At 43.1% G+C, this 15,115-nt stretch overlaps 1 protein-coding gene across 2 annotated transcripts in view; it reads left to right on the top strand.

Annotated features, from left to right (window-relative positions):
* Positions 1-15,115, top strand: part of MAP7D2 (MAP7 domain containing 2) — a 103,208-nt gene that overhangs the window by 45,247 nt on the left and 42,846 nt on the right. The window contains exons 2-5 of one of the 2 annotated variants that reach the window (XM_055338693.1): positions 4,674-4,751; positions 5,873-6,036; positions 12,342-12,453; positions 13,545-13,643. In XM_055338693.1, the coding sequence (XP_055194668.1) occupies positions 4,674-4,751; positions 5,873-6,036; positions 12,342-12,453; positions 13,545-13,643 (453 nt within the window). The remainder of the gene's footprint in view (positions 1-4,673; positions 4,752-5,872; positions 6,037-12,341; positions 12,454-13,544; positions 13,644-15,115) is intronic. The other variant, XM_055338694.1, reaches the window with a different exon arrangement.

The following is a 15,115-nucleotide window of genomic DNA, read 5'->3' as shown; positions in this document are numbered from 1 at the left end:
AGTGAAGTATGAAATTTTACGGTGTTCTGTTAACATAAAATAGTTGTTTAGCTGCTCAGTATCCGTTTCATTTTCATTTCCATGGAGTGAGTTGCTCAGGACGAGGCCTCTGTTTCAGTAGTGCACATTACCTGAATGCTATTGTCCTGGGAAGCATTCTTGCATCAGGAATGGCACAGGCATGGCTCTGACATGTATACCCCTTGTCCTTCTCCTGAGTGAGACACCTCCCAGGAAGATATCCTCTGCTCCCTCTGTCTTTGGTTCTTCTCCAGGGCTTCACCCCTTAGCCATATTTTTTAAATTAAACTTTCTTTTTTAAAAAAAAAGATTTTATTTATTCGTGAGAGACACAGAGAGACAGAGACACAGGCAAAGGGAGAAATAGGCTCCTTGCAGGGAGCCTGATGCAAGACTCAGTCTCCCAACCTGGGATCATGCACTGAGCCACCCAGGCATCCCTAAATTAAACTTTCTATTTTGAGGTCACTGTAGATTCACATACAGTTATAAGTGATTCTACAGAGAGATCCCATATACCCTTTACCTGGTTTTCCCCAACAATACTAGCTTGCAGCACTATAGTACATTGTCCTAACCAAAGTGGTGACACTGATATAGTCAAGATAGACAACATTTCCATTACCACAGGATCCCTCATGCTGCCCTTTAATAGCCACCTACTCCTTTCTGCCCCTCTTTCCTATCCTCTGACAAGCACAGATCTATTCTCCATCTCTTCTCATGGGGTTCAAAGATAACATTGAGTCTCTGGTTTATTAAAAAAGAAACAAGTGTACGCATATAGTACGAGGTATTAATGGACAAAGGATGATTTATTGGGTAGGAAAACTAAACATTTTAGAATTTCAGGCCATACAGAGAGAAGGCTACCTGTAGGAACCAAATTGAGCATTAACCCTTAAGTATACTGGGTCTTTAGAGGAGGTCTTTTGGTATTGTTAATGTTTATATATTATTTACCCTGATTGTGTTAATCATGGTATACCTCAATTCCTCTGACTGTGTTGTACTAGTGGTAATAACTGGTTAAGTCCATGGCCCCTAACAAATAGAGGTGGTCTGGTTTGTGCTCTACTGGGATAAGCTGGGTGCTTCTCAGCAGAGGTTCCTAGAGCGTCATGGAAAGGCACAAGATGGAAGTTGGAGATATGAGTTAATTATTTGGCTTTTCTTCAAATGAATGTTCTAGAAATGATTGAGAGTTCTTGTAGTCAGGAGGGGCCAAGCTGTGTGAAAGAACGAGGCCCTACCCCAGCCTTACAACCCTGATTGAACTCTGACATCTTGCTTATCCATATGTGCCCCAGAGCAGCTAAGCGTTAAGGAAGGGATCATAAGAGGGAGCTGCCAGATTTCTCCTTCAGTGCTGTCCAGTGTGATAGTTGCAAGCCTCATGTGGAAAGTGAGTGTCTGAAATGTACCAGTGTGGTGAGGAACTGAACTTTTAATTGCATTTAATTTTTTAAGTTTATTTAAGGAATCTAAATACCCAGTGTGGGACTCAAACTCATAACCCTGAGATCAAGAGTCACATGTTCTTCCGACTGAGCCAGCCAGGCTTCCCTAATTGCATTTAATTTTGATTATCTTAAAGTGAAGTAGCCGCACATGGCTTGCAACTCTGTGTGACAATACAGAGACTCCAGGTTACCCATATTGGAATGTTTGAGTCACTTCACCCTCTTCATTGAAGCCAAAGCAGAATTGCTTTCCATGGCTGTCCCCAAGATTCTCTGGCTAACCCCCTTTCCCACCTAGCATCAGCCTCTCTAAAACATTTCCAAACCATCAGTTTGAAGAGGAAGCAAATAATTACCCTGCCTGGGCATTGGCCAGATCTGCACCCAGCAGCCAGTGCTTGGCTTACAGTAGTGCTTATTTGATACCTCTCTAATGAGCTAGACTTAGACCTCTCCAAATTTGCAGACTTATTCCAGAGACAAAGATGGGATTTGTTCCTTGTGTGTGATACTGGGTGACAGATTTCATTCATAGGCACTAAGGTCAAGCTGTTACATTTCTTCCTTTGCAAGAGAACAGTAGTTAAGAGTGTGGGTCCTAGAGTTAGGTTCTTGGATTAGGATCTGGCTTTTCCACTTTCTGATGGTGTGACCTCCCTTTCTACAACTATGAGGATTGAAATAGTACCTGCATCATAAGGTGACTGAACCAAGGAAATCCAAGAAGTGCCTTTGATCCACAGTAACTGGGTCACCTCCTATTATGATGAAGCACGTGATGATGACTTTTTTTTAATTTTTTTTTTTTTTTTTGTGATGATGACTTTGAGCACGGTAATGAAGATTTTCTGGAAAGGAAATGATTTGTAGTTGTGACTCTTACAAGTGCCCACAAGGGGGCAGCCTAAAATAATGCATATCCCTGGAACAGAGCAACTTGTTTTTGTAAAGCATCTGGGTAATGTGGCCAGTTCCAAATGTGCTTGGCCCTTTTCCTTGTTTTTTTCTTCTATTTGAAGAACACTTTTAGTGTTTCTCAGACTGTACCTCAGATACAGGGCTGGCTCATTAACATCTGAAGGGTGACATGGGCAATACAGAGTAAGGTTCAGGTCCTGCTGGGAGGGACGGGTTGATATGGGTGCTGACATAAGCAAGCATCTGTCCAGGGGTGCTGAGCTTCACTTTGTAACTTCTCACACAGAATAAATTCTTATTAATCAAATTCTTTTTTTAAATTTTATTTATTTATTCATGAGAGACAGAGACAGAGAGAGAGACAGACAGAGAGAGGCAGAGACACAGGGAGAGGGAGAAGCAGGCTCCATGCAGGGAACCTGATGTGGGACTCGATCCCAGGTCTCCAGGATCACACCCTGGGCTGAAGGTGACGCTAAACCACTGAGCCACTGAGGCTGCCCATTATTAATAAAATTCTTGATTGATGTAGACACTAGAGCCTGAAAGCGTTTAGAAAAAAGAGAAACTTGGTTTTTCTCTCTCTTGTCTTGTAGGCAAGACTACATGCTTGCCTTTGAGCATTGAATGTTCACCTCAGGGGCACTGTTGAAGAGTGGTACCCCAAGCTGGGGTGACCCAAACATAGATAAGCCACCCTTGCCTCAGTAGCCTCTCCATCCTCCCAGGGATACTGAATCAGAGAACTCTGTAACCAAGCAGAATGGAATTAGGGTTCTGCCAACTGTGAGGGAGAATAACATCATGGGGTCTGGGGCACTGTGAGATCCTGAAGGTAGGTGGGATTAAAATAGCTGTGGGGTTGTGGGAGAAGGGTATTTTGAGCTGGAAGGTGTGTGGAAGAAAGAGGCAGTGCTGATGTCAAGTTGGTTGGGAAGAGAGTTTGGGATCAAACTGTGGGGAGTCAGCAATGATGAGCTTAGAAGTTGGGCCTTCAAATTCTTGATGATGTTCATGTTGTTGGTAGCATGATGATCAAGAGCTAACTAAAAACAAACGTGAGTAATGGCATTTATAGTCCAGGTTAATTTTCTAGCACTTTAGTCTTGAGCTTTAATATACCTGATATATAATCCAGGCTGCAAAATCAGGTGCTCATGGGGAGTTGTGACAATCCATTGTTTATCACATCCATCTCTGTATTACTGCTTCCTATATTGAGTCCAAGCCTCTAGTCTCTCTCCTGGATAGTCACAGGAACTTCCCCAAAAGGGGTGTAGGTAATTGTGGCAGCAAGGCACACAATGAGGTCAGCAGCATATGACACTACCAAAAAGAGGGCCTGGGCCTATGAAAGTGAGTCTGGTTGTATTAACACAGAAGCTGATTTCTCCAAGATGTTGTGCCTAAATATTATATAAGTAATGCTCATGAATGATTGATTGTGACTGAGTGTAGTAAATTATTTCTAATTCTAAAATGACCATGAATATCATTTGATCTTTGACTCAGAAAGCCCTTTATGGTCCTGTAGAAGATGGGTAGAGATGTGGAGCTTCTGGGATGTTTCCTGGACATTTTGTGGGGGAGGAACTGCCATCTGTTCCTTTTATTTTTATAGATATTTACATGACAAACAGGAGTACATTTTATTTCTTCTTTTTGATTCTAAAATACTAAGATTGACATTGGAGCAAATTTAGCAGAACCAAAATCAAACTTGAGTGTTTATATTTCTCAGTGTTTACCAAGGAACTTGTATGTGTCCCTCAGCATTTGGCTCCCTTCAGAAAGTAGGATGTTCACTATCTGTTTAATAATTGTGTCCACTTTTGTGCTTCTCTTCTCCATTGGGATCCAGGCTTGGGGAGGCTTGATGGGCTTTTCTGCACACTACCAAGCCTCCCTGGCACTTGCTGTATTTTCTGACCCCCTCCAGGGCCAATCCTGGGCACAGAGGACTAGGGAAAGACTGTGGTTCTCCAGGATTGGTATTGGGGCCACTACAGCACAGCTTGGTGGGTGAATGTGAAAGCTGTGGCTACTACCCCTCAGCTCTCAGGGCCTGGCCGTGTGTGTGTGTGTGTGTGTGTGTGTGTGTGTGTGTGTGTGTGTTAGGGAATAGTGTATTGGGCCTCTGTGGATTAAGTGATGGTGATAGATGATGTATATGTGTGGCCAGACCCCCAGGGTGCAGGACCAACGGCCCCTGGCACTCAGCAGATAGGGACAGAGGGAAGAATTAATTCATCTTGTTTTTATTTTTTGTAGGCATGGATGGATTTTTAAGATCTGATGAGAGACAGAGACTAGCTAAAGAAAGACGAGAAGAAAGAGAAAAATGTCTTGGTAAGTTGTGCCCTTTGGCTGTTTAGGTTCAAGGGAATAAAAATATGGTGGTGTATTTTCTGAAGATCCTTAGAAATTGATGGGTGAATGGGAAGAGAGGTAGAACAGTTGCTAGATGAACATGAGCACTAGAGAGCGAATCCACTCTTTAGCTGGCATGTTCACAATTGTTATTTATTTCTCAGAACAGTTAATTTACTCAGCAAACATTGAATCTCTGCTGTGTTCTAGACACTCTGCCGGAGACTGTGGGTAGGTGGTGAGGAACAAGAAACAGTCACTGCCCCCACCTCCTCAAGCATCTACTATGTGCACTCACTCAGGCTCTTTCCAGGGCATCTAGAAGGGCCATCCTTAGAACTGAGAAAATTAGCAGTTAAGACATTTTCTGTATTAGGACGGGAAACCTTGATGAGAAAGGGTGTCTTACCTCTTGCAAACTATAGACAGATAAGTCTGATGTGTTCCCACAGGGTACTGTGAGGTAGGTAAATAGTGAATTAAGACAAGAGCTTTCTGGTTCTTCTTGATTGCCTCCTGCTGGTTGGTTCACACATTCTTTCCCCAGGGAACCCTTCCCTGACCCTGCCAGATAGATAGTCCTTAGGAAAGGTCTTGAGGGGAATGTCATGAGTTTACAACCCTTGTATAGCTTAATGTCTTATGCATGGTACATACACAGTTAACATGGTTTTTAGTGGATGTCCTCTTAGAACTCATTTCTCAGCCTAGTGTATGGCTTGGCCACCATGACAGATCTAACTTGGTGATAGCAGCAGGAGCTGTGGCTCCCGAGTACAGGGGCAGTTAGTGTGTACTTTCCACGCACAGCCTCATTTAATCTTCACCACACTGTGATTTTGCAGACGCAATGGTCCCCACTTCACAGAAGAGGTAGCCAAGGCAGAGAGATGATGTAGTTAGCATGCCCAGAGTCCCCCAGCTAGTGGCAGAGATGCCAGAACCCTTCATCTCAAGCACTGTAGCCTAGAATCTCACCAGGTGCTTTTGTTTGTTTGTTTTTGTTTTTGTTTTTTGTCTCTTGCTGCTGCATTTTGGTTAATCCAAACAGTGTGGGGTGCTCTGGTAATGACACTTCTCTTCCACTTTCCTTCCCCCAGCTGCCCGGGAGCAGCAGATCCTGGAGAAACAGAAAAGAGCTAAGCTCCAGTATGAAAAGCAAATTGAGGAGCGATGGCGGAAACTGGAAGAACAGCGGCAGCGGGAGGACCAGAAGAGGGCTGCTGTGGAAGAGAAGAGGAAGCAGAAGCTCCGGGAGGAGGAGGTAAAGTCCCAGGACCTCTAAGCCATCACAGTGGCTCCCACAGGGCTTGGTGCTCAAGGGCATCCAAGTGTCCTGCCCAGCTCTGGGATACGAGAGAGATTTACTACTGAGCTTTCTCTCTGGTACCTCACCATGCCTTTTCTCAGCAGCAAGACAGCAAGCCCTGGAATAGGGATGAAGAGATTTACCCATTCAACTCAGGTGTTAATTTGTTCTGTGACCTTGGATAAGCCATTTAGACTGTCTGGGTATTTGCTTGATTTGCTTATCTCTGAAGTGAGGCGTTGAATTTGGCAGTCTCCAAGGCTTCTTCCAGACCTAACCTTCTCTGACTTTGAGACTCAGAGAGGATGATGGATAGGGGCCTGGTAGTGTAGTCTGGGGGTTGTGCTGGGAACCTGTGCCTTTAGGGCAGACATGGGGCTAGCGGAAGGGATGTGAGGGCAGAGGGTAACTTGGTTCTCTTATTCACAGCAAACTGTCTGCCTTCAAATACAAAGATGCTAGTATATGTAAATTTTAATGCAGTTCCTTGCTTTAATCATCCTTTCTCTACAGTTACCTTCTAAAAGAGAAATGGATTGTTATTACCACTGCAGAGTCCTTTATTTTTTTCTTCTTTTCTTTTTTTTTTTTTTTTTTGCAGAGTCCTTTATTACTAAACTTTGAAAATATATTTAGAAAGCATATTTGGGGAGTAGATTTTCTTAACAAGTGTATTTTAAGGATGTAATCATAGCCTTGTATCAGGTGATGATCATTTTTTATTCATAAGCTATAATGACTCATCATTTAGTATGAACAGTACAGAGGTTAATCACCAGATCTATAGGATTCAGAGACATTTATATAGGTTTGGTATCTTTTTAAATCTGTTTGGTTTATGACTATATATCTTTTACCCCTTCCTCTTTTTTAAATGAAAAAAAAAACCCATGAACATGTACACATGTATACACACACACACACAATTAGACTCATCTTTGCCCACAAAGCACTCATTTAAATGATGATTTCTTTGTTCCTCTTGGCAAATGAAAGTCATTGCAAGGGTCTTAGCCCCACTTTACCATTGTTGGCTGTAGCCTGACGGCTGCATGGATTCGTCTGCTCCCTGTGCAAATCCCAGCTCTACTACTGGGCATTTGGTAGCCAGAAACAAGTCACCTAGCTCTTCATATCCCTATAACTCAGTCTCTTCTGCCCAAAACAGAGGTAGTCACAGGAATTAAAGGAAGTGACTTTTGTGAAAGTACCCAGCAAAGCACCTTGCATAGAGTAGTGTTCAGAAATGTTACATTCCCTTCAGTGACTTCAGCTGAATCTTTACTGGTTGCACTTTAAGATAATTTTCTGTTTGCTTTGTGTGCTTCCTTTTACCCCTAACATGGATGATAATGGGGAATGGGGGATGCTGCCTGATTTTTGTCACTACACATACATGCTGAGCTTGCTTCCCTCTTTTCCCCAGACACAGCAGGGCAGGGCTGAGAGCCTGGTTGTGTAGCAACACAAGGAAACAGCAGCCTTCCTCTGCCACGGCTCCTACCTTCATGGCCCCTGGAGTCCCAGGTGGAGCTTAAGAACTTTCCACACGCAGGCCAGCCTGTTAACCACATCAGTGTCAGCAGTCTGCTGATGCTTAGACCTGCTTGGCATTCTTGTGGGTGATATTTAGAGAGGACGGGTAGGTCTACATTGCAGGGGCCCCTTTCCAAAGGAGAACCCTGCATTTACCCTCATGGTTCCCTGGAAATCTTTGGCAGGGCTGCCCCCTGCTTGGCACGTGGCTACATAGATTCTTCAGTCTTTTCTTGTTCTTGTCATGTTCTGTCTTTATTAACCAGAGAGAAATATCTGCAGGAATGGTTCATTCCATTGCAGCCCATTTTGCTTCTGTAACTTATTGGAAAGTATTTGGTTTGCCTGCCAAGTCCCAACTCTCTGGGGCTGATATTAGGAGCTCAGAAAAGACCTGTTGACTCCACACCTCCTTCCTAGCCCTGTCTTGGTTCCATGTCCTTAGAGTTGCCATGATGTTGCTCTTGGTAACTCCTCACATATGTGTGGGTGAGCCCCAGACTTGACCAGGGGGCTTCCTGTCTGCCAGTACAGAAGTGGGCACCACAAACAGCTTGGTTTCCAGAGGTTTTGAGGACTGGGAGAGCTGGAGGCTGGTCAGGCCTGTCCTGGGGAAGGGGATAACCAGTGTCTACTTGAGATACTGACCTTGAGCTCATTATCTAGCTGAAGGCTACTTTCTCCACAAGGTAGGTTCTTCTAATTCTTACATGCCACACAGCTCTCAAGAATCAAGATTTTAGAATAAACTTGTTACTTACGTGGGTTAGGGCTGACAACACAAGGTACTCCCCCATTCTCCACTTGGGGGAGTATAGTTTCCTGACTAGAGGTGAGGATTTGGTGAAGCTAGCTCCATGTTTCTCATGCTCAAGAGATACCAGGAAAGGCCTCTTTCAAAGAGTAACTTCATCTCATACTTCTCATACTCTTATTGCTTGATACCTAACAAAACCCACCAGTCTGAATGTAAAAAGAAGAAATTTCTGGGGCACCTGGGTGGCTCAGTGGTTGAACATCTGCCTTTGGCTCAGGTCGTTATTTGGGGTCCTAGGATCAAGTCCTGCATTGGGCTCCCTGCAGGGAGTCTGCTTCTCCTTCTGCCTATGTCTCTACCTCTGTCTCTTTGTCTCTCATGAATAAATTTTTAAAAAAGAAGAAATTTCTAAACTCCCCTAAACAAAAACTTCACTGAGCTGAGAGCTAGCTGGTCTCAGAGGGCATTGGCTGGCATGGGACCATGGGGCCTATGTGGCCTTCTGGCCAGATATAAACATCTGTATGTAAAGAGAAAAACCTTCTGCAGACCCCTTCTACGAACCCCTGGGGGCTTGTCCCCACATTGTTTTCCCCAGAACACATGTAGTAAGGGCAGTGGAAAAGGCACAGCCAGCTCTCCACTTCTGCCAGAGATGGCTCTCTGGTTCATCAACAGTACCTGAGCTGTGCCCTTTCAGAGGGCTTTTATACTCGTCAGCCAGCTCCATAAGTCATCTTGGTTATTCTCCTCTGATTTCATCTAGGCAGATCTAGAGCCAGAGCTAAAGGGTCCATAGGTGAGATCCCCTCATTCCTTCCTTCCACTAAGCAATTCCCAATAGAGGACATTCTAAGGACAAGAATCTGCCTTGCTTTTCCCCATCCTCTATTGATCATCTGATGATACTCAGGAGAACTAGAATTTGGCAGGAATTTCTGTATGCAGTATGCAGCTCTAATATTTATTAATACTGTTCTTCTGGTGTGATTGAACTTTCTTGCATGCTCTTTTATGCTCACCCTTTCCTCTAACCAGTGGTTCTCATAGTGAGTTCCATGGCCAGCAGCATCCACATCACCTGGGAACTTTTCAGAAATGCAAATTCGTAGCAGGTATCACCTTAGACCTGTAGAATCAGAAACTCTGCACGTGGGGCCCAGCAATTGGTGTTTAACAAGCCCTCCAGAGGATTCTGATGCAGACTCCCCAAGTTTGGGAATCACTGCTTTAAATAACTGTCCTGTTAATAATTTCCCTTTTCAAATTTGAACTCAGTATTGGTTAAGGACTTACTATGCCAGTCATCGTCTCATAGACCTGAGTGATTTGGTAATGCAGGTAATGTAATCCCAATATTTTAAAAGATTTTGTTTATTTGAGAGAGTGAGTGAGCATGAGCGTGCTTCTGAGCATGAACACAAGGGGAGGGACAGAAGGAGAGGGAAAGGGAGAGAATCTCAAGTAGACTCCACATTCAAGCACTGAGCCCTATGCAGGGCTCCATCCCATGACCCTGAAATCATGACATGAGCTGAAGCAGAAACCAAGAGTCAGACACTTAATAGACTGAGCCACCCAGGTGCCCTCATCCTCATTCCATCAAATGAAGTAACAAAAACACCCCCCACACACACACACAATAATAGTGACTTATATAGGGCTAACCTCTAACAAAAGAGAAGTGAGCCAGTTTAGTTTTTTTAAGATTTATTTATTTATATGAGAAAGGGAGAGAGAGAACACATGAGCAAGGGTAGGGGCATAGAGAGAAGCAGACTCCCCACTTGAGCAGGGAGCCCAACTTGGGCCTCAATCCCAGGACCCTGAGATCATAACCTGAGCCAGAGGCAGACGCTTAACTGACTGAGCCACCCAGGTACCCCTGGACCAGTTTTGATTTTGACATATTTGAATCACCCCATTCTAATGACTTTGGGTTCTGTAAGTCTCCTTACCATAGAGTTTGAGCTTGGTTACCATGTATTTTTCATCATCTCTACAAAAGTGGGTAACACAGAGTGATTGTGCTCTCTCTCAGGGATAGCTTCATTTTCATAATCCTGCTTATGATTCAAAGGAATGTATCTCTAACAGTGGAATTTGGAGCAGCTTAGTAGGTTGGAGGTAGATGGCAGAAGGTTTTTTTTGTTTTGTTTTTAAGGTAACCAAACAGTCCGTAAGTAGGTCTGGTGTTGGGTGAGCATTCCCTTATAATTACACTCCTATATAGCTGTTCAGTAAGTTTGGCTGGCAGGTCTTGATGTTATTTGTTGTTATTGGTCCCCTGGTAAATGAAGGACTGTCTTATGAGGTCCTTTGGCATGTAGGAAATCTCCCATAACTCACTCAATACTAAATTCACTCTGAGGTAAAAGGTTTCAACACTTAAATTAGGTCATTGGTTAAATACTTCATGTTAAATCCATATAATGAAATACTTTTCAGCCTCAGCTTCAGTGTCAAGCGACTGTACTTCAGGTATCAAATAGTCAAAAAGCTCTAGTCCCTCCAAACTGCCAGCTTTTCTTGGGTAGTCCCCGGGGGTTGGCTCTCAGAATTTAGTGGGCCAGGGTCATGAAGACAGGACTCTGCTAGGAAATGCACACTCATGATTATAGTCTCAGCCAAAAACTAGAGCAAATAAAAATCTGAGATTTACAGGAGAAAAAAAAATCCCCTTTCTACTCAGAGGTCCCTGGAGAGGCCATCTCTTAGCAAAGTGCTATTCAGAGAAAAAAATTATGCAGAGGAAGCCAAGATGTGGATAATGCTCATCCCATCCCTCTGGTATAGACAAAACGGATAGATCCAGATACCTCTTAAGTGACCTTTCTGTGTTTCTAGTAAGTGAAATAAAGGAACCTTTCCCTGATTCTTAGGTTATGGTTATGCAGTTGGTGCTGCCCTAAATTAATTTTGCTTGCTTTTTATTCAAGCCATGAGAAAATAGTTATCTTATTGTTTTGGAGTTGGGCTAGGATGAGCCCATTTACTAGAGCAGCTCAAGGTTGATATGAAGGCAAAAGGGCATCAGTATATACCTGTTTACCTTGCTTCAGGCCTTGTCCAGTGGAGGTAGAAAGAAGATGTGGTATTTGCAGTGTCATTGGGGTGGTGGGGAGTACAAAATTAGAATAGCTTCACTCCAGTGCCAAGGAAATATTTGCCAGCATTCAGACCCAACTTTATAAAAATAACACTTTGATTAACGTAGGAGAGTGCTTTTAATAAATGCTCTGGTAAGGGAGAAGCCTAATTGTTGTTTTTTTTTTCCTCTTCTGGCTAAAAACTATTTAGTTCTTCCTCCCCCCCCCCAATCTAACTCCTTGAGAATGCATAGATGCTTTATTTTATGGCTAGGAGGTTCCCTACTCTTGTCTCTTTTAAGTTTTGAAATATGCAGCATTATCCCCTGAATACTGTATAAGAGAAAATTATTACGATGGAGAAAACAATTGATTCCCTTTTAAGAATTTCTAAGATGAAAATGAGTCTTGGTAAAATAGATCTCAAAGCCAGCTATCACCCCAAAAGCTATGCTTAAGGCTATAAAAAATCAAATTATATCTTTATTAAAATATTTTCAAACCAGAATGCTTTATGCTTTTCTACTAGAGAAAATGCCCTTGGTTCCAGAGCACAATTCCAGTTCTACTCAATGGGGCAAAAATGAGACTTGAGACAGGTCTGAAGGGGTTAATGCTTGTCTGGCATTATTCTTAAATCAAGGCCTGGCTGCCGCAGCAGCCTGTCCCCTGGGGCTGAGAGCCAGCACTAGCTGCATTGTTTACTCTCCACCCACTAAGATCTGTTAGTGTGGTGGGGAGAGCACGTGTGCTTGGGTTTTGGATGCTGAGCACTGAGAGCCCCATTTGGTGACTCACCCTGAGCACTGAAGCACAGCAGCACAGTAGCACTGTGGGGCTGGGTGGTTATGTTGCTCTCCCTTGCGTAAATTGGGCAGGAGCGGCTGGAGGCGATGATGCGCCGGTCCCTGGAGCGCACACAGCAACTGGAGCTGAAGAAGAAGTGCTCATGGGGAGCTTCGCTGGCCACTGGGCCTGGAGGTCGTGATGGTGAGTGAAGGGCTGTCCCTGCATTGCAGGGCCCCGGTGGGAGATCATGAGGCAGGCAGGAGATAATGGGCATAGGCTGGTGCCACTGGATCCGGGGGATGCTTTGTAATCATCTGCAGGTACCTTTTTCAGATGTGATGCCAAGCTTCCTGCGTATGCATTTTCTCAAGAAGGGAATCTCTGGGTTCTTTTTGCTAGCAAACAGCAGTTGATAGAATAACTGGGCTTTAAGGTAAAGCATAAGAAAAGCAAAGAAAATGAATGCTTCATTCGGGGAATATAAAAAATAGTGAAAGGGAATAAAGGGGAAAGGAGAGAAAATGAGTGGGAAATATTAGTAAGGGTGACAGAACATGAGAGACACCTAACTCTGGGAAATGAACAAGGGGTGGTGGAGGGGAGGTGGGTGGGGAAGATGGGGTGACTGAGTGATAGGCACTGACAGGGGCACTTGACGGGATGAGCACTGGGTGTTATGCTATATGTTGGCAAATCGAACTCCAAAAAATATATATATATACAAAAAAAGGAAGAAAGAAAATGAATGCAGAGCCTGGTTAACCAGATGCACCTGACAAGCCTGGCGATAATCTGATTTCAGGGAAGGTCAGATAGCAGTAGACTAAGTCCCTGCTGCACCACGGCCCTGCAGGGCTGAGCAGCAGTTACCCTCCAAAAGGGGCTGGGGGTTTTCCTTCCTCATTATTCATTTTTGTTGCTCTTTCAATTTTGTTTCAAGGTGACTTATTTCATTTTTTGGTTCATACTCATCTTTAAATTTTCAAGTGTTTAATGTGTGGACTGTTAATAGTCTCTGGGTGTCCTTTCTCTTCAGCGTCTTCTGTGATCTTGTCGTTATGTTACACAGGAGCTGTATACTAGCTCTGAGAACAGATGGGTTCTATTTGTAGTACAGTTGTTTGGCTTTGCTGTATTGTGCTTTTAACCTTTTGTCAGTACTTTATTTTTTTCTTTTTGAGGAGTCAATAACCCATTTCAGTTTTTCTAATTTCCTAGTTAGAAACTAAAGTCAACCAGGAATTGGGACTTTTTTCTTTTACCTCTCTTTGCTCTGATTTTTTGCTGTGTAGGTGAATCAGAAAATACCCCACCCCCTCCTCTAGGTTTAGCAGCCAGCACCCTCCCTCCGGACCCAGGGACCACTGCCACCGCTGCCGAGTCCACCAACGGTATATCTGAGCTTCACCGTGCCATAGCGTTTTGTGATGACTGTTCTGATCATTCCCCTCCATCACTGTGTCTGTCTCGAGCACTTTTACAGTTGATTTCTTAGACTGACCCCTTAGAACTTTTTTTCTAGAAATGTGAATGACATCCTCATATTTCTTTGTTCCTCTGTCATCATGGAACTGTGCATGCCTTACATACACCGTAGTGCCCTGGAGACATTTCATCCTTAGCTCACTAACTTCTGTCTTGAAAATATTGTCAGTGTTTGATTTTTGTGCATTTAGATCTTTAACATTCTCATTAATTAATTGGTTTTAGGCATTATGTAGTAGGGTGTTTGAGTCACTTCTGATTACCAAAACCTGTGCTCTATAGAGTTTTAGATGTTAATGTGATGGATTCCTGGAAGAAGTGTTTGAGATGGAGTGGTAGGGAGTTTATCGGTACTAACACTGGGAACCCAAACAAGGAGATAAGTTTGTTTTGTTCTTGATTTCATCTCTCTAATAGGCTCTTTGTTTTTGGATACAGGCCTGCGAAATTCTTAGGGTCTAGAACAAGAGCGGAATTAGTAAAACTTTTCTCTCATTTAATAAAGACTTTAGAAATTCAATCCATCTTTGGCTAGCAAAGAAAACACAAAATATAAAAGGGATGCAGTATTTACCAGCAGTACAGATAAAATTACAGCAGTAGGAATAAATATCCTTGGTTTCCAGCATTCTTTTGACAAATATCCTTATTGTGTTGCTGAGTAGCAGAGAATTTATTCCATGGGCCAAATTAACTGTAGTGTGGCACTGGTCTTCCTCTAAAAGAGATGGGGGCAGTAGGTAGAGTTGATAATTACCCCTTGAGAATCTCACCTGGGGCTTGGGGCCAGAATGAGGCAACCACCGTACTTAACTCGGGCATACAGTTTAAGGGAGCACCTTATCAAGACGAAATAATATTTGAATAAATCACAGTTAATGCAGAAAAATCCATGGTGAACAAAATATCAAATTTCTAAAGACAAGTACCATACTGAGCCAGCCATATTAGAGATCAGGCAGAAGGGTGGAATGTGTACCCCTTTACACATAGTCTTATGGAATTTCTACTGGTTAATTTTTTTTTCATTAAAGTAGTTGAAAAATGCTGAAAAATTGGTAGATATATTAAAACTCACTTTTTAAATTTAAATATTTTATTTATACCAAAATAGAATTTATTATAATTACACTTCAGCTTAAGATAATTTTTTAAAAAGATTTTATTTATTTATTCATGAGAGACACAGAGAGAGAGGCAGAGACACAGGCAGAGGGAGAAGCAGGCTCCATGCATGGAGCCTGATGTGGGACTCGATCCTGGGACTCAGGATCATGCCCTGGGCCGAAGGCAGGCGCTAAACCGCTGAGCCACCCAGGCGTCCTAGCTTAAGATAATTAAAATTTATTTAAGATTGTCACTTGAAGGATACCTGGGT

This window comes from Nyctereutes procyonoides, unplaced genomic scaffold, assembly GCF_905146905.1.
Source record: "Nyctereutes procyonoides isolate TBG_1078 unplaced genomic scaffold, NYPRO_anot_genome, whole genome shotgun sequence".
NCBI classification, from domain to species: Eukaryota; Metazoa; Chordata; class Mammalia; order Carnivora; family Canidae; genus Nyctereutes; species Nyctereutes procyonoides.
The sequence above is the reverse complement of the archived record's forward strand: the minus strand, read 5'-3'. Positions and strand labels throughout refer to the sequence as shown.